The following is an 18,936-nucleotide window of genomic DNA, read 5'->3' on the forward strand; positions in this document are numbered from 1 at the left end:
ACAAGAAAGCTCTCTTTACAATGTGATTTACTTGAAAAGTCCATAAACTATGGCTCAAGTGCAACAATATGAATCGGTTCAGTCTTCTCACTTCTTTGCTTGACCCTCAAGTAGATCTTTAGCCTCGTTAATCTTGGCTGCTAGGTAGGGAGAGCCACCTGCAAGAACATAAGAATATTTTGTGAAGCGCAAACTTGGAATCCTTGAGCTCACGCTAAGAGCGCTCTCCAGAAAAAAAAAAGTTAAGCTTTTCACCAACCTCTGTCTGGGTGGTTTAGTATCATCAGTCTTAAGTGGGCTCCACGGACTTTATTCCAACTGGTAGTGGGACTGAAAGACATAGTCGTTTTGGCATATAGCCTCATGCAAAGCGTGACTCAATATGAACAAATACTTAGCATACCTGACACCTAAAATCAATGCAGCTTCTCTCTTGGTCATCTTTGGTTCAAAACCACCTCGATAGTAACCCTGTCCAAAGGCCTACAATATATATGCACATTTGTAAAGACTTTTATCCTTAAATCAAAATCAATAATGTCCATGAGCACTCACAGCCTAGCTGCTAGGCCCTACCAGGTCGATGTCTTTTTTATTTTTTATTGTATAATACAGTGATGATCGAGTGATGCCTCGGACAAGTCGCACATTAAGAGTACAATTTGTATCTTGCACCTGCCAATGAAGTACCACCTAATCAAAACAAATACATTTGAATTATAATGAGCCTCACAGTCTTGGGGAAGCTCTGAATGGCCTCTTTGACTTGGGGCTGCATCTGCTTGATGGCCTGCATAACAGAACGACCTGGTGAGGAAGTGGAGAAGGTCATACCAGGGTCAAGGGCGCAAATGACAAACTGAAGTGAACAAGAGTGCGCTTCCACTACTTGCCTACAAATCCAGCTGCAGCCAAAGCTAGCCCCGCTGCCACCACGGAACTGGCCTGAACGAGTGTACACCGGCAGCAGGTAAAAAGAACGACAAACAAAAAGTACGAAATGTCAATGCATACAAAATAAATCTCAAAATGTAAGTACAGCGCAAGCATGCACAAATAAATATTTGAGTCGAAACCGAAATTGTCGTTCGCGTTGGGTAGCTTTGATAATGCACTGAAGCCTACGTTACCCTAGCCATCTCGTCGAGGCGTTTCTTAAGGTTACAATAAAGGGTTCTCCTCCGTTCTAGTAAGTCATAAATATGAAGTTATACTCGCCATTTAGCTGTATGTTTTGTTACAAACCGATGATGAGAATCACTTTTGACCTCATGTTTGCCCGCGTCTGTTTGTGTCGGAAATTGTGACTAAGTGACGTAAAAAGCCGGCGAGCAAAGTCCGTCGCCGAGATGATTGATAAATTCACAAAATAAAAGGTTGAAAATCATTTGAAAACTAGCTAGTACTAATACGAAACAAGCAAAGTCTGAAATTGTCAGGGTCTTTCAAGCATTTATTCACTTGGCACACATTGACAAATATTTTTTTCATGCAATAAATATTTGAACAAATGACTATTTTGTACTGCTAAAAAATGGACAGTATCAAATATGAACGGCCATACAACAATTTTCACAAATATTGATTAAAAGCACAACTGACAAGTATTTACAAAATACAGCAGAGAAGTGTGGCCATGAAGTTATTAGTTTAGGGCTTACAATGTCAAAACAGAAAACATAATACTTATTTCTCGCTGCCTATATTGCTCCAAGAAAATACATGACAACGTTGACAACATGAAGAGAATTCAAAGCATATTCAAGTCTTTGGTCCTCAGTCCACCTCTTCAACGATGGGCCCCTCCTGGGTGGCGGCTCGCGCCTGCGTCCTGCAATCTTCGGCGGGCCTTGCCCCCTGATACAGCTTGCTGATGATCGGCTGACACACTTGTTCCAGCTCCCTCTGCTTGCGCTGGAACTCGTCTCTGTCGGCCAGTTGGTTGTTCTCCAGCCAGCACTTGTCCGTCAGAGTCTTCTTGTCCTCCTCGCTCAAGCGGGCCGCCAGCTTCTCGTCCTGAATGCTGCTCTTCACATTGAAGATGAACGCCTCCAGAGTGTTCTTGGCAGCAATCTTGTCCCGCTGCAGGTCATCCTCAGCTTTGTACTTTTGGGCATCGCCCACCATCTTCTCGATCTCCTCTCTGCTGAGACGGCCTTTGTCGTTGGTGATGGTGATTTTGTTCTCCTTGCCGGTGCTTTTGTCTACCGCGGAAACGTTCAAGATGCCGTCGGCATCCACGTCGAAAGTGACCTGGATCTGCGGCACGCCTCGTGGCGCTGGCGGGATTCCACTCAGCTCAAATTTTCCCAGAAGGTTGTTATCTTTGGCCATGGCTCTCTCGCCTTCCAAGACCTGGACTAGGACGTCCAAGGAAGTGACTTACGGGCTACGTTAAACCGGATGACCAGATTTGCATTTATTGTGAAACCTTCGACAGATTATGCTACTAAATATTGACGTATACTTCACATAGAACACTCTGGAATTACCGAGATAAAGCGAGAACCGTGAACCGTGTATACGTTCTATAAAAAGTGTGAATGACGTTATTCATTTCAATCACGAGTGTTGATGTTGTAGTGTACATTTAATGATATTTGAAATCAACTGATGTAATAACACGACGATGGCGTGTACTCTGCGTCAATAAAATGAACATAAATAGAAATAACATTTATACTAATTATAGCGAGCTGAAAAGATAGGAAAATAACCTCTTTTTCCAAATCCTTATCTCCCCACTCCCTAATAAATTTATTGGAATACGTACACTTAATAGACTTCACATGCATTGTTACACATTTTGGGCCCAAATATCCTGAAACTACTAAAAAATAGTTTGGTGTTTGGAACGGTTTAAAAACCAAAATTGATTGAATTTACAACCGAGCGGCTTCAACATTTATTGCAAAAGCTAGCTTTGAGTGACATGCTTCGTGTTTGTAACTACTTGTTGAAATAGGTAAATACTTTATAATTCTGTTTTTGCGGGTAAATTGATTTAGGCCTGATATCCATCACCTTGCACGAACTTGTTGCATATCTCTGCTCTTCTGGCGGTAGGGCGCAACACTACACGCCCGTCGTGACAGTTGGGCGGCCGAACTCAGACGGCTTTTTCAAACGGATTTCAAATGAGCGTTTTACCCCCTAAATCGTACGGAATTACGGCAGCGCTCGCGTATGGCCAAGTCGTTGGTTGGCAAGCAGTACAAAAGCCCACAGGAAGCAGCTATTTCCGTGTGTTTTATGAACCCAAGCAAGCAATTTCATTCTTTTGTTCACTGGAGTTCTACTTCATTGATTAACAAAAGCCGAGATATATTTTTTCCTCAGCCCCTTTTGAAAAGCCTGAAATGTCAAGCCTTTTAAAGGAGATTATTCTGCCCGTGTGCAATGAATAGAGCCCGGTGTAACCTTTTGTCTACAATTAAATATTCCAGCATAAATATAAAAGGAAATCAGAGATGGGGAAGATTGAGTCAGGAGAGATTGGAGAGGTAGATCCTCCGGCAGATAGCGGCAAGAGCCGAGCTCTAATTAGATATGCCAGCCAGCCAGCCAGCCAGCCAGCCAGCCAGCCTGCCTGCCTGCCTGCCTGTGAGCAGTCGCTCTCCGCAGCACGTCGAGAGAGGAGGACAGAGGAAAGCTATCTGCTCATCTGTCCGTCCGCCGGCTTCCTCCGGGCATCTGCAAGGTATTTCTAGCCTTGGTTTTGGAATGTTTGTTTTCCCGACGCCGGAAGGAGAGAGCGAGCGAGCGAGCGAGAGAGTGAAAGGCAAAGCCTTCTGGGAACTGCATAGCAAGAGGAGGATGCATGAAAAGTTGTGGGACTGTTTATGATTCAGAGGTGTGATGAGGAATGACAATAAGGAACTTGAGCGAGCATCCCATTCTGCTCCCGAGGGGATCGACTGTTAGCATATTAAGTCTCGCTGCCATTTGAAAAAGTTTTCCACTTTGCATTCGTATTTTTACTTCACTGCCATAACTTTGCTTTCATGGAGGTGATAATTGAAGTTTTATTTTCTCTCCTGAGCTTTCTGAGTCTTTTTTGAGTTGGTCCGCTTGGCTGCAGTTTTACTTGGATGAAAGTGAGCAGCAACTCGTTAGCCGGGTTTTGTTCCTCTGTGTTGTTATCCTGAGGAGATTTGTGCTTGTTTAGTTTTAGACTCACAAGTTTTTTTTTCTTCTTTGTTTTTGTTTTACCTCATATGATAAAGAGGGCAGATTGTTGTCACATGTACTGGCCAGAAATTCCTCCGTCAGCTGCCACGGCCTTTAAACCAAAAAATAAGATTGCTCCTAGCCAGTGCAGCATCTTAATACCAATCTCAACCCAAGTGAAAAATGTCTCGGTCCAATTTAAGAACTGGGGGAGGTGAAGTCCATGAAAAGCTCTCCTCGCTTTCTTTTTTTTTTTATTGTGACTGTTTAATGAGTTGTGTCAGTAAAGAAACATGACAGCAGTGCCAACAATAGTGGCACACATAAATTGTCACCTCTAGCAGAGCGCTCTGCGGCCGACGGCTTTATCGGGGGCTGATGGGAGGAGTCTCCAGTAATGAGTAGCGGCCGACAGCGTGCGACCCTGTTGTGATAACTCACCTCAAAGGTCAAAAGCCTAAACGGGAGTCTGCGCTGTCTGCTGATTATGCTTGATAACAACAAATGAAAAGGGGCTCTGGCTTTTTTTTTTTTATATCCGTTTGCATTTTGAACAACATTTCCGTGCCAGCCCAAGATGAAAATTGATTGACCAAAAACAAGCAGGCTGTATCGTGATGCCTTCAAAAGACAAAATTCATCCCACATAGCTTTCATCATGTTCGGAAAAACGATCGAGGGAACTTTAACATTAGCGACTCTCATGTGAGGGGGGGCCCCCTCCTCCCCAACATTTGGGCAGCCAAATGTCTTCCAAATGTGGCATAATGCTGATTTGCCACTTTCTCCAAAGAGGACTGCTCGCTTGGCAGAAAGGAAACAAGAATTATTGAATCAAACAGCTCCCCTTCTTTATCCAGATTTGACTTTGGCTGCATAAAGCTGGTCGCATAATCCTTTTATCAAACCTGCCGATGGAATACTGCAAATACCCGCAGTGAGAGAAATGTTATTAAGGTCATTTCTCGCTCTAGTTTACCTTCCTTTGGGGAAAAAAAAAAAACAAAACACACTGACTTTCATTTTTTTTAATCTGGAGAAAAAAAAAAAAGACTTCATGTGTGTGTATTGAGACCTACCTGCTGACCACTGAGTCCATCTCCCTCCTCATCTGTAATGACCAAAATCAAGTGGGTCTAATTTGTTTCTCTCTTAAGAGGCGCTCCAGTGGATCTGCAGCATTTGCAGCTTTTTATCTCTCCTCCCACCACAACATAAGCTAAACACGTCTCTCATGTGGGACTTTCACCTGACATCTTGAGTCAGCTCTCTTGCGACTGAACTGAACTGACTGAACATCGTTTGTCAAAGCGATGAAACAGAGTCGTATGCATTAGTGGCCAAATTTGACCCTACATGACCTTTTCATTCAGGTGACCCTGCGTGGTGGCCAGCTGGTGGTAGAACAAGTCATACTTGGCAATGTTCATGCCATTCATATTGTCCGTGTGTGTTTGGAGGTGGAGCTCTTTGTCAACAACGTTGTTCTAATTTTCCTGCTGAGCAAAATAATTGCTGATTGAGTGGCCCATTGCAGCAAACTGGGTTGTACACCAATTGCTGGATGTGATGTCTAATTTTCTTTGTCAGTCCTTTTAAATTGGTCTGCATGGTTACACTTTATCTGGCGCGTGACTTAATCGCGTCAAAGTGTGACGAGGTCAGGCGCTTATTCCGATCGAACACGCCTCAGGTCAAGACTTTCAGGTATATAGATAAGCCGACGACCGAGGAAAATATCCGAGCTTTTCTTTCTCTGCCTTCCTCCTGTCAGTCGTATGAGAAAGCGGCCAAAGATTTTTCAACCATCTTTGGATTGCCACGCGTATAAAGGCAGGCAAGGCAGCCCACAGAAAAGCCTTTCAGTGTGCTGAATGAACATGCCATCTGTGGGCCTTTCTTATTTCCTCTTCTCTTTTCTTCTCTTCCTTTTTCAAGCCTTGTAATCAAATTTGAGCAAAATCAAATGGCGGCGGGATAGAAGGCGAGCGGCAGGGGGGCGGCGGGTTCAATGAAAGTACCTTTTGTTGCTCTGAAACGAGCAAGTAATTTACAAAATGCCCTCCCTTTGTACGAAGGGCTAAAGGAAGAAAGAAATCAGTAGCTTTTAGAAGCTAGGCCTTGCGCTGCGACGGGCAAGATAATGAAAGCCGTCTTGTGTTAGGGGGATAGAAAGCGTCTCAAAGGCTGACTGGGCCTGGGCTCAGGGTTAGCTTCATGGAAAAAAAAAAAAAGAAGCATAAAACACAACGGTCTCGCACATACAGAGGAGTCATGTGGACTTTTGTGGACTCCTCTGTGCGGGCGTGCACGTGTGTATGCGTGTGCCTGGCAAAGAGCGGCAAAACAGCAAAGCATCGCCTGGCTACTCTCGGCTGAGACGTCGCGAGGAACGGTCGGAGTTGGCGAGGGAAGCTGCCCGTCTCCTCTTACCTGCTGTGGTCTTGCAGGTTGGCATCGCTCGCGGCTGAGACGCCTCCACGCTCCAGAGATCACATCACATGGCACTGCACTGAAGGATTAAGAGGCTCCAGGATTTGAACATTTTTTTTTTTTTTGGGGTAGAGGACTCTTGTGCATATCCTCGAGTGGGACGCTTGCATACTCAAGGAGGACTGCATGGATTATCACCACTACCTGAGACACCCCATGAGATCCTGGCATTGCCATTTTGTAGGTCACAGCCTTTGGCTTAATCCCCTTTTTAACATACTTTAAAATATTGTCCATATCTAAAATGCAATATCTTTTGTGTCAAGGTTCTGTGCTCGTGGAGATTGCTGGTGACATCTCGGCTGCGTGTATCTGGCCTACAGAGCCAAGTCTTGTCTTGCCGCACACGCCGGTGAGTTATGACATGTTAATTACATGTTTCGCTTTCATTTTTCTTGCTCGTATACTTTGCACTAGTGCCCGATTGTGTTTGTTTTCACCATTTCAATTTCACATTTTGGTTGGTCCTTTCGGGTCCCACGTGTTCATAAGCGCGCCCTCTTCTAACGTGCGCTAATCGTTGCTAATGTTGACATGTTTTGTCTGTTTTGGCTGTTTGTACGTCTTCTGGCCTTATTTTCGGCATGCCCCCCCCCCCCAAAAAAAAAACTAATCTTGGAATGTTTTTATGAAATAACTCATTCACGGAAGTGGTCAAGTGACATTCAAGGCACGATGAGTGCAGGATGAAAACGTGGGAGACCTTTGCCACTTTGGTAGGCTTCATGTTTTGGTAGAAAGGTCACATGCTTACTTACCTGCACCAAGAGTGAGTACAATAGGTTCTTCTGACTGTTGCAACATGTTACCGAAAGGCAGAAAGAGAACAATGTATATATTTTGGCATGTTCTAGTCCTCTTGTATTTGGGCCATGTGGAGCAGTGGCAGTCCAAATCCACCTGTGAAGAGTGTGTAGTGGAACAGTACAGGTGGGAGAAGATCTAGGCTCTCATTCAGGTCCAAAATGAGTTTTCGTCTGGGTGGTGGGGACAAAATTTGCCCAAATGCAAAAACAAAAAAGCTAAGATTAAAAAAGTGGAAATTGTGAGCCGCCGTCACCCAGCAGGATATAGAGAGAGCTGGTGACCAGCTGACCTACCTCACCTGGAGTCTACCGGCAGTCGATCTTGCTGTGTGACTGAAGAGCGGCTTGGCAGTTCTATCATCACACACTTGATCACTTGTGTAAAAACAGCAGGGTAAGTTTATTCCCCTCCGTTGTCATAGAGCGGAAAAGAAATAATTGAGTGGCATTCAAATGTGCCCATTTTGCTCTTGACACATTTAAATGTCAACATTTGCACTGGTTGAAATTCCAATGAAGCAGAATGCCGTGTTGCCGTGCGCTTGGCAGGTGCCGTTGTTGTGCTCAACGCTTCACTGCTTCCATTCTTTCTGGCAAACAACTCAAGCCAAAGTGTGTGTGTGTGTTTTTGAGACAATTGGAGAGAAATTTCATCAATTAAAATCATCAAGCGTTAACGATTGCAAAAGAACAAGAAAAAAGTGTAGCATCTTCTAGAAGTGAAATTTTGTTCTTTCATTTTTCACAGCAAATTGTCTTTAGTCACATTTCAGTGTTGCATTGTTTCTCAAATCTGCATCAAAGATTTTATGGCTCGTGAACGATGCGACGTGTGAAGCTCCTGAGGATCCTTTCATAACTGTTAATGGGCTGCAAAAGAATTGGGAGGGGCTTGCACTCCACTGGACCAGCGATTACAGCTCATTGAATGGGAGTGGCAAAGCATTGATTTCATCTGTGGCTGTGCGTGATTGCACCTGCATGCTTGTGTGTGTCACTCACACACACAGCACAAGCAGACATTTGCAGCCGCCTTGCTGGGTCCAGCCTGTTATTAAGAGCAGCAGCCGGCCATTAAGCCTGTCATTTGCTCAATCTAGTGGATGACCCACTCACTTTGGACAGCTTCTGTGCTTAACCTCTGACCACTGATTGGCTAGCCAGCCAGCAAACTCTATTATTGTGGAGGCTGTCCGAGTCTGTGTGTGTGTGTGTATGTGTGTGTGGGGGGGTATCGATTTCGTTTGCACTCTAAGTAGACAGCGTATCAAGAATGGGCGTTTTTAAGCATACTTTTAATAAATAAATAACGTTACTTTGACAAGAGATGGATAGGAAGTGTAGTTTTTGTTTCCTTTCCACATATGTTGTTAAAAGAATTCTCATTCTCCAAAAAGCGCCTCATTGGGTGTTACGGCAGAGCGAGAGCAGCTAAAAGCAGGTATAAGTTATGGCGCATTTGGCGTAGCAAGAGTTTGATGGGTACGATCGGGACGCAGATAAACAATGTGTGCTAAATGTCATCGTTTTTTTATTCATAAATATGTCAACAACCTGCATCAGTCAATTCATGGAAATAATTATTATTCAATATATTTTCAAAGAAGCCCCAAATTTTCAAGTTCTTCACTACACGTGCAGCCCGTGGTAATACAGAGAAATCGATTCTTTCCATGTGGTCGGACCGTGTGTGCCTCTGTGATACATTTGCTCCTTTTTGTTCTTATGATCAGGCACGCATGGTTTTAACACAGGTGTGTACAGGTCTTTGATTTCTGCACTAATACCTTCTGACTCCTCCATCGCCGGGATTAACCTCGGCTCCCGCTACTTTGTCTCAGCAGCTGGCGGGCGCGCCGCTCCGAGAGCCACGCCGAGCCCTGCTTGAGGTGATAGCGGCGGAAATTAGCCAGCTTTCTGCCTCAAAGCTGCTTCATTAAGACAGCCATCACCTTGGCCTGCATTAGCTTTGCTGCTAATCCAAAAGCTAGCAAAGTCAATCATGCAGACCTTAAGCTAACTAAAGCTACCTCTGCTCTGCCTTGTCTTCTGAGATAAGGTAATGAGGATCCGGAGGGGTTAAGGTGAACCCGGTTGCCTGTGTTGCACGAGCTCCGCCGTGGATGACCAGCGGATATCATCGTAAATACACGGAAATGTGAGCTAGTAGAGCTGGGAATCCCCAAGTATTGTCTTAAGTTGATAAGGCGGCGAGAGGCTTACCGAGGTGTATCCGAAGACAAGGATGGGATACTCCCCAGGTGCTGGCCGCTATCTAGATGTGACACCCCGGCTTGGCCCCGAGCGGGCTCGCTAGTGTTCATATCCGCTATTGTCTTGTCCCGATAAGCTAATGAGGCTTGTAGCGCGAGGTGATGAGCGTATTAAGAAATGCATTAGTGGACAGACAAGCGCAAGACACTGTCAAGTTATTCAGTCACAGGACGCCACTTTGGAAAATAGGAAGTTGCCTCGCCCCGGTAGTCCTGATGAAAAATTCCGTTCCTGTTTCGAGTCATGATACTTTTTATACCATTACATGTGACGTGGCCATAACTGTTCAGCAGTAATGTTCTTGGCAAAATATGACAATTTAGACCGATGGTAGGCGGCTCGGTGGCGCAGTGAGTAGCACGTCCGCCTCACAGTTAGGAGGGTGCGGGTTCGATTCCACCTCCGGCCCTCCCTGTGTGGAGTTTGGATGTTCTCCCCGTGTCCGCGTGGGCACTCCGGTTTCCTCCCACATCCCAAAAACATGCTTGATAGGCCGATTGAGCATTCCAAATTGTCCCTAGGTGTGAGTGCGAGTGCGAATGGTTGTTCGTCTCAGTGTGCCCTGCGATTGGTTGGCAACCAGTTCAGGCTGTCCCCCGCCTACTGCCCGATGATGGCTGGGATAGGCTCCAGCACGCCCGTGACCCCCGTGGGGACTAAGCGGTTCAGAAAATGGATGGATGGATGGATGGATGGATGGATGGATGGATGGACCTGGATGGTTCTGGATTTGAAGATCTCCAGGGTGACAGCTTCATATTGAAACAAATTCCCGGCTGCTTATACCGCTTGCCGTATTGAACGTGAACTACGATAAATATCGATTGGAATATGGCCGTCTGTGCATTGATGTGCGCGCATCCGATTTGTGCTGTCGTTGATGACGGCAATTTTCAAAGCCTCTTGAGGCCTCAAGGTCCCCCGGCAAGACACAAAACCTCAGCGGCCGGCGCACATCAACGGTCACCCCGCTCTGCTCTGCTTTTAGAGCCATTACTGTCAAACAGCTGTGAGCTCACCCAGAGAAGTGGCTCTGGCGCAAAAGCAAGCCGGAGGGAGCCCAAGGGATAAATGGTCACTGCCAATACAGATAGATAGACTGATGGACGGATAAGTGGGTGTCGAGGCGTGAGGAGGAGGGGGGCGCAAGAGAGGCGGGTGTTTAAAGGATGAATGGAGGGGACCGGGCGGCGCGCTTGCCGAGGCCGTCTCTAAGTGACGACAAATTGATGGGGGTGTCAAAGAGGAATCCAGAGAGGAACAGCCCTTTTATTTGACACTCAATTATCAGATAGACCCAGTGGCCTTGCAGTCCATGGCCGCGCCGCACACGTCACACACGCAAGTGCCTTTCAAGCACCATGCCGGCGTGCTCGTGGACGCCCAAACATTTAATTAGACCTTGAGGACCTTTTTGCTAAAGTGTGTCAGTGAACTCTTATTTTGGTGAAGATGTTTCGATTGCTCTGCTTTGGCATAATAACTGCAAAAGATGGAACGTGACAGTACCAAATCTCTTAATTGAGCTTCAGCGGTGAAGCATTTCTGCTAAAGTTCTAAAAGGAGAGAAAATGGAAAAAGCGGCTCGACCTTCTCTGTCAGCATCATTTAACATGTATGAAAGTTGACGAGCAAGCCGTAGTAATAACGACAAGTTTGAATTTCAGTCATGGAATCCACCTTTATGTCTCACATTAAGTGCCGCTACCTCACACATCGTCTACTCGGCCTTGCTTGTGTCACCAAAACCCAAAAGATTGATAGAGAAGAATTAGATTGCCGGCGAATTTCAAATTGATGGGAACGGGAGCTTTGTGTGGTAGCAGACTGTAATTTGTGTTTACTTTAGATGACCCATATCAAACAAAGTGGACTTTTTTTTTTTCTCATCTCAATCTTTATTTGTATTTCAACAATTTCCCCCCCCTGTATTTGAATATTTGAAAGCCACCCTGGTTTGTTGAACACGATAGACTGATTGGTTTTGAATGAATGTCTTTTACTCGCAGTGGCTTCCAATAGATGGCATCACAGCACCAGACTTGGCTCACACTCCCAGGCGGGATGCTGTGAAGAGCCTCATGGAGCTTGCTGCCAAGGCCGCCGGCAGGTCAGGGCTCCAAAACAAACGTCGTTCACCGTTTTGTGCATATTGACTGGAAGCCTGACAGATTCAGATTGGTACAGCAAGAGCAATTTAAAAGGCCAAAATTTGCCTTGGATATCATTCCATTTTCTTCTAATTCCTCTTTGACTAAAGTCTCAATTTGACACAATGTGGACGATGAAGCTCAAAACAGTAGTCGTCCGTAATTGTAGTGTCCTTTAAACTTCTGATCCGGGGATTATTTCAAACCTGCGGGCTTGTCTGTGTCACCGCAACAATATGAATCCCATTTCATTGTCCTCACCTCATTTGTGCCACAATGCGCTCTTTTATGAGGAATTAACAAATACATGCTTTTATTGGCACTCATAAATCAACATTTCAGTATCCCGCAATGAATCGAGTGCTGCTATTTGAAGCATGCGGACATGCTCTTCTTTCATTCGAAGCAGCCGTCTTGAAATCCTTTTTTTTTTTTGCCCCCAAATGCGTCTCCCTTGCCTGTAATGTGTTTTTGTGTGTGCCAATCCCCTGCTGGTTTGTTTCATGCAGACACTTGAGACAGGAGAAAAGATAGCCAGCGTGAAGTGTTTCTCAACTGGAGAAAAAAAAATGTCGAAAAGGGCCACCTGAAATGACATGATTGTGGCCAAATGTGACACGGGAATTGCTCTCACATGTGATGACTTTATGTTTGCTTTGCAAATACACAAAACGCTAAGGGGACATACGCTTAGTCTTCAAAATAAACAATTCATTTCTTCACACTTTTCTTACAAATCACACAATATGTCATTCATTTTCCATCACATCATTTTGATAGATACCAAAAAAAAAGAACAGACTTGGAATTTACACTGTGTTGCCATTGCATGGAATTAGTATGATTTGATAGTAGCTGCAAAATCATTTGTGATGAAATTAATGTGCTCCTGCAGTTTTTTTTATTTTTTTTTATTTGATCTATGCGTCTGTAAAATTGAAAGAGCAAGATCAGCTTCTCCTTAGGTGTCATCTCCAGTTGCCGGCCGCTCCACTAAATCTCCGAGCGTGGCTTGCAGACTGATAATCGTCTTCTTTGTGATTGTGGCGCTAATGAGACCTCTCCTCTCGTCCTCTCTGTGCTCATTTCTTAATGCTGAGACACAAAGACTCGGCTGCGACGTGCACGGCCTCGATGGAGCGCCGCCACGCTGGCCGTGATTGGATTGAATAAAGGCCTGAAAATACGCAAAGTGAAAGAAAAGTGGGAGGAGATGCAGAGAGCCACAGAGAAAGCAGACATTTTTTTTAAAGGCAATATTGATGAAAGGCCATCATTTTAGCCAATTAAAGGGATGTGGCGAGTGAGAACGGCTCCATGGCGCCACTTTGCATGCGGCGAGGAGAAGACGCAATCTCTTCTCGCGGTCGTGTCACATCACTGATGAACGAGGAAGAATATGTTGGAGCAGATCTTTCTAGAAGAGCGTAACAGCGGCGCCCGGATCGCCAATGTGAATATACAAACAGGAGCAAAGTCGCGCATGTTCCTGGCGCTTTGTGTGTTTGTGTGTGCACAAATTTCATTTTATCTTGACAGGAATGATTTAGCTCTCTGTCGTACTCTTATTCTGTCCTGGTTTGCCATCTCCCTCCGTCGCAGCGCAGGCGGAGGTTAGAGTTAGACAACGCCCCCCCCTTGTCCCCCTCAGCAGGTCCCAGAGGTACTTTCTGCTTAACGAGGCTGGATATCTGTTTCGTCAAATCAATCGTCTGTCTTAAATGAACATTTACGACCATCTGCTTCAGGGCCTTACGCCCCCGCCCACGTCCACAATGCCTCACTCCAGCTCCAATCCCAATATTTGTCAAGTCTATGATCCTGCGGGCTCCTTGAGGGCCCCAGAGGGCTAATGTTGGGCTTTCACCAGGGGCCCGACAAACAGCCTTGCCTCGGGTTGGGCTTTCCACATGAGCCAGTTCCCTCCCTCCTTTCTCCTCCCTTTCTCCCCTGCCACTTTTCTGTTTGATTAAACACCAAACCTGTGGGACACATGGCCAAGGCTCTGAAGCGCTGTCAGAGATCTGCAAGTATGCATGCGTGTGTGTTTGAAAATGTAAAATCCAATCTCTCTGGCAAGCTGTTGCATTGTCACTTGTAGACCGGCAGGCAGTGATGACATCTGCGTTTGCCTTCTGACCTTCCAAGTCACAAATAAAGATGAAGGAAATTGTAAACTGGTGAAAACATCTCTCCTTAGCTTGTCAGATGCCAAGGTTTTGGCATGATTCGAATGATCTAGGTCACGGAAGCAGACGTGTGTGTTGTGTAGTAGAGGCGGCGTCTGGAACTATTTGCGTCCATTTTGGGCTCCTCGCTGCTGCCCCGAACACTTTTGGCTTAAGGTTAGGATGATTCGTTAGCTCATGGACATTTTCAAAGTAGAATGGATATTTGCTATCCTGTATCGGCGACCACTCAAGAATTGAGCTGTCATTCTAGTACCGGTTAGGGTGAGACAAATGTAGGGTAGAACAAATGTAACAATAATTGGCGTAAAATCCGACTTTTACACAGCAATGCCAATGAACCAAATGATTTTTTCCTGCTTTGTGATGTCTTGACAAGCCAGTTGAAGGCAAGAGTGGCATTCAGTTCTGAATGACTTGCAACAAAACTCTTGGCATCAGCCTTTCAAAAGCCACCATTGCTCCAAGCCTCCATTCCTCCTCCTCCCCCTCCCTCACATTTCTATTGTATTCCTTTTACCTCCCGAAGCGCCCCCCCCCTCCTCAGTAATTACATCTGAATCAAAAGCCCATCCTGTCAATCAAAGACTCAACTGTCACTTCAACTGCTTTGTCTCTCACGTCTCTGTTGGTCTCGCTTTCTGACGACTTTGGAACGGGCTGTCAGCGCCACGCATTCATTCGACTGCAGTCGGCTTTATTACATTTGTGTACAATTTCCATGTACAGTCTCTGCGTTTTCTTTTTTTTTTTTTTTAAGTGTTGTCTTGTTTGTTTGTTTAGGTAAATTGCTTCTAATGTGGCTTTGGATGTAATGTTGAAGGGCACTGAATACATCGTCGAGAAAGACGTCTGAACACTCGTAGTGTTAACCCAAGAAAAATATTTGGAAGCTATCATAGTAAATAACAGACAGGCTCAAACATTTCAAAAGAAAGCATAATAGGATATTTTTTTTTTTTGTCTGCATGCTGTGTAAAAGACCAAACCTGGTCTGGCAAGTGTGAGTCATTGCAAGGCTAATAGGGTTAATTGTCATGTAAAAGCAGCAACTTCACGGCCAATCACACACACACACACACACACACACACACACACACACACACACACACACACACACACACACACACACACACACACACGCACGCCCGCATGCACACGTATTTACACTTTGCCACAGTCCCATGGGATGATTCTTTGCCCAGATGGCTTTTTTCCCGTGTGTGTGTGTGTGTGTGTGTGTCAGATCCCGGCAGGCCACGAGGGGCTCGCCAGTGAACAAGGAGCATTTTCACCATCTAATTAATTGACTATGATCGAGCACCTGTTTCAGACTCGATAGAGCGGCGTTTCCCACAACACACATGCTGGCAAATGGAGAGGTGTCAGAAGGAAGGGCAGGAATGGACACATGAGTGATGAAGAACACATCATGTGACAAACAGTCCGTGGAGGGTTATGGAAAAAAAGGGAAACGGGCAACAGTTGGCAGGCTTTCAATCTAGAAGCAAACCCGCTCTGCAGCTCATCTGTGAAACGTGATCTTCTCCATTTTTGGCTTTTAGTGATTGATCTAAGACGTTTATTTTCAATATGTAAATATATTCCATTCTGGTATTTTTCGGATTATAAAGTGCACTTAAAAGTATGTTTGCGCTGCTCCAACGTATCTTCATTTGCATTCTAGTATAAGCTCATTCTAGAGCTGAATGCGCTTTCATGAAAAGCGTCTCAAGTTCTTCTCACCGAGAAAATAAAGCATCAATGATACACGAGAAACGGCAAATCCAATCTGTGATACAGCGTGAGCTCATCTCGCTTGCTGGTTCTCGTCCCCAGTTCATTAGTTTCCAGACCGGTGCTCCTGCCGGATTACCATAACCCGTCAGCCGTGAAACACCACCAAACAATTTTCTGCTTGTTTAAAAAAAAAAAAAAAAAAAAACGAGGAGGGGGAGAAATCCACTGACTTGGCTGCGTTGCCTCCCCACCGCCATGGAGGGCGGAGAGCTTGCAATACCTGCGTGCTTTTCCAAGCGACACCACGCAAAACTAGTAAAAGGCGTGTCAGGAAGGCTGGCCTGCTCGGAGTCAACCAGTGAATGCAAACACAATGCTAAAAACAATCCCCTTGCCCCCCCCCCCCCTGCTGTGAGTAGTTCACGGCTTGTTTTATGAAATGTACGTCAAATCAGTTAGCGGGCACTGAACGGGAGCTCTCTGTCTCTCTCTCTCTCTCTCTCTGTGTCTTAAATTGGAGTCTACATTTGTCAGCTGTAGCTCCACCAAATCCCATTTGTTGTGATGGAGCAATCCACCTTTTTCCTTTTACTAGTCACTCTAAACTTTTCAAAGCAACACTTTTGTTTACAAGCGGAACGTGGCCTAAAACAAATACGTAGACTTGCGTGCAGGCAGATTCGTGGTGGACTTCTTCCGAGCAGCAGCAGCAGCTATCTCCCATCCCAATATTTATTTCCTCATTTTCTCTTTCCTTTCATTTCCACATCAATATGTGTGCGTGTGTGCAGGTGATTACAGTCTGAAGGCTCCCCTACTTACCTTGGCGTGAACAATAGCGAGCGAGCTGTGAATAGAGGCTGAGCGCTGTACTATAATGGCCTTGCAAGGCCAGCCGCTCACCTTGTTTTGTGCGCGTGTGTGTGTGTGCGCTTGTGCATGCGCGTGTGTGCGAAATGCATGGAGACAATGCACATGCTGCGGCTGTATAATTACAGGCTTAATCTTACTATGCAGAGGGGTTCACCAGAGAGTGGGGGAGGTATGTAATGACATCAAGAGTATAGGTTGCAATATAGTCAAGATAATACTGCCTTACTCTGCTTTGTGTTGTTGTAATAGCACTTTGTGCCACATGGAGGGGAAAAATGTGAAATTATAGTGTATCATGGAAGGATGACGAATAGCAGCCCTCAAGTTGTAGCACCGTACCCAAATATTGAAAGGTAGCACACAGCTGTAGTGTAAGATTGGGCAAAATATCGAAATGCCGTGTTGTAAAAGGTCTTGAGTGTCGTGGATTTTTGTGAGGCCGGCATGGTAAGCACCACACCCTCGTGCCGCCCTTAATGCAACATCTCTTAGTACTGACTAGAATATAAATGGACTTCCGCAAGGGTTCACGTCTTTGCTACATTAGCAAGCCGACTATTTTCATGCCGAGTGCAAGGCGTGGCCTAAATGTACGCAGGGGCAGGCTGGACTAAGTTGTGGTATTTTTATTCGGGAGTGTGAGCGTCTACACCGCACAAAATATGGGTGGGGGGGTCGCCTTATTAGTGTTCACCAACAAATGCGGAAGTCAATTTTTCCAGGCAGAATTCGAAATTTCGGTTTTGTTTGTCGGATTGGATGATAAAAGTATGCTGGCAAGACACGTTTTTTTTTTTTTTAAACAAGCAGAAAGTTATATAAAAAACATGACCTTTTTCTAGCATGTAGCACTATGTAGCTAACCTAAAGCTAGCGATGATCATTTCGCAAATTACATAACATTCACCATATGTACCTCGTACCAACGGAATAATTAAATAAACATAAATTTAACATTTTGAATTGGATTCTGATGGTTCAGGAGAATTATGTCTTGGGGATTGAGAGGGGATTGTCTGACCAGTTCCAACCTAAAGGTGAAGTTGATATCCGAACACGCTCACTCTGTCACAATGATTGGCAATCACTTGAACGACGATCTTCATGTTGTGTTTTGATTTTGTTTTGTAGAAGCTCGGTTTAACAGCGGCGTGGAGCGGCCGCTTGAGCTAGGCGCTAAAGCCGTTACTCTGGACAGACTCGGCGCTGTCAAGCGGTGTCGCTCTGCTCGCCGCTCTCGCCCCTTCTTGATATCGCTCTTTGCTTATTGTCTCGAAAAGATTACAGTGGGGGAGAAATGTTGGGGGACAGAAATGGGAATGGGAGGAGAGTTGGAATCCTCCAGCTAAGTATTTAGCAGCCAGTTAATGTACGGAGGGATAATACGACGTGTCCACAGGCGGCGTCTTTATGTCCGATGTGTTTTTAGCAGCTTTTCAGCAGCTTGGCAGTGTTTACACAGTCTTAATAACAAGTGGTGTCTTTCAGGGACCCTTCACGATTCAAACGCCATTCCAGCTTTGGACTAATCCCCCCGGCACACCGCTCCCAGACAAAACACAAGATTTCCGTCGTCCCCCTCCCCCCCACTGTAATTGCCTGGATTTTAATTCCGTGCAAGCCATCAAGCCAAGATTGGGGCTGGAGCAAGATTTCAGGGAGGGAAGGTCATCTGAGACTCTCGGACAGTCAAGACCTTGCTTGGGGACAAGTCGAGATTTGGAAGCAGAAGCGGGCAAAACGAGATGTGGCCTGCATGGCTACGATAAAAAGTCCAAAATGAAAACGTCTTGGGTTTTCAACGTCGGCTCTTGCGTGTTGTGAGCTGCTCCGACCGGACAATCTGCTCTGAGCTATGAGAAGAAGGATGAAAGATAGAGGAGGTGGCAATATGGACGGATGGCTCGCCGGCTGGGCGATCACTCGCAAACGTGCTGTTGTGTGGTCGCTCAAGCTGACACACTTATTTTTTGTTTTTTAAGATCCCTCTGCCTCAGTTTGTAAGTCCATTCTCAAAATATTTTGTTTTTGAAATTTGAAAATTAAAATCAAACTGTTTGATGCCGCAGTTTTAAGTTTTGTGTTGTTTGATCCAAGCCTATAATTCAATTGTAATAATGTATTGAATTTTTGTTTTGTTTTGAATTACATGACAAAAAATAACCCCCCCCAAAATGTTTTTTTATTCTTTTTCTATTGCTACTCGAAAATGGCAACAAGAGATGCCTAGACAATTTCAAC

At 45.2% G+C, this 18,936-nt stretch overlaps 2 protein-coding genes and 1 long non-coding RNA gene across 3 annotated transcripts; 1 reads left to right on the top strand and 2 right to left on the bottom strand.

Annotated features, from left to right (window-relative positions):
* Window positions 1-10: 10 nt before the first annotated feature.
* On the bottom strand, window positions 11-1,360 carry dnajc19 (DnaJ (Hsp40) homolog, subfamily C, member 19). The gene is made up of 6 exons (XM_085927981.1): window positions 1,219-1,360; window positions 894-945; window positions 734-807; window positions 404-483; window positions 260-330; window positions 11-158 (listed from the first exon to the last, which is right to left on the bottom strand). Exons 1-6 carry the CDS (start codon window positions 1,219-1,221, stop codon window positions 88-90), a joined length of 351 nt encoding a protein of 116 aa, XP_085784107.1. The 5' UTR covers window positions 1,222-1,360; the 3' UTR covers window positions 11-87.
* Window positions 668-18,680, top strand: LOC147046804 (uncharacterized). Its single transcript, XR_015067961.1, has 4 exons — window positions 668-970; window positions 6,621-6,843; window positions 6,930-7,015; window positions 18,184-18,680. It is a non-coding gene; the product is annotated as an uncharacterized LOC147046804 (long non-coding RNA).
* Window positions 1,777-2,355, bottom strand: LOC147046805 (heat shock 70 kDa protein 1-like). Its single transcript, XM_085928687.1, has one exon. The coding sequence runs from the start codon at window positions 2,332-2,334 to the stop codon at window positions 1,777-1,779; it is 558 nt and encodes a 185-aa protein (XP_085784813.1). The 5' UTR covers window positions 2,335-2,355.
* Window positions 18,681-18,936: the final 256 nt, after the last annotated feature.

The sequence above is a fragment of the Syngnathus leptorhynchus genome, chromosome 13 (genome assembly GCF_054491065.1).
Source record: "Syngnathus leptorhynchus isolate UIUO chromosome 13, UIUO_Slep, whole genome shotgun sequence".
NCBI lineage: Eukaryota > Metazoa > Chordata > Actinopteri > Syngnathiformes > Syngnathidae > Syngnathus > Syngnathus leptorhynchus.

Excerpts from the sequence above, each read along its gene's own strand:
- dnajc19 (XM_085927981.1), bottom strand. Across the intron at positions 331-403 it reads GCATTGATTTTAGGTGTCAG|TCCCACTACCAGTTGGAATA; the intron begins GTATGCTAAGTA and ends TATGTCTTTCAG. Across the intron at positions 159-259 it reads ACTAAACCACCCAGACAGAG|GTGGCTCTCCCTACCTAGCA; the intron begins GTTGGTGAAAAG and ends ATGTTCTTGCAG.
- LOC147046805 (XM_085928687.1), bottom strand. The coding sequence starts at position 2,334 with ATGGCCAAAGATAACAACCTTCTGGGAAAATTTGAGCTGAGTGGAATC.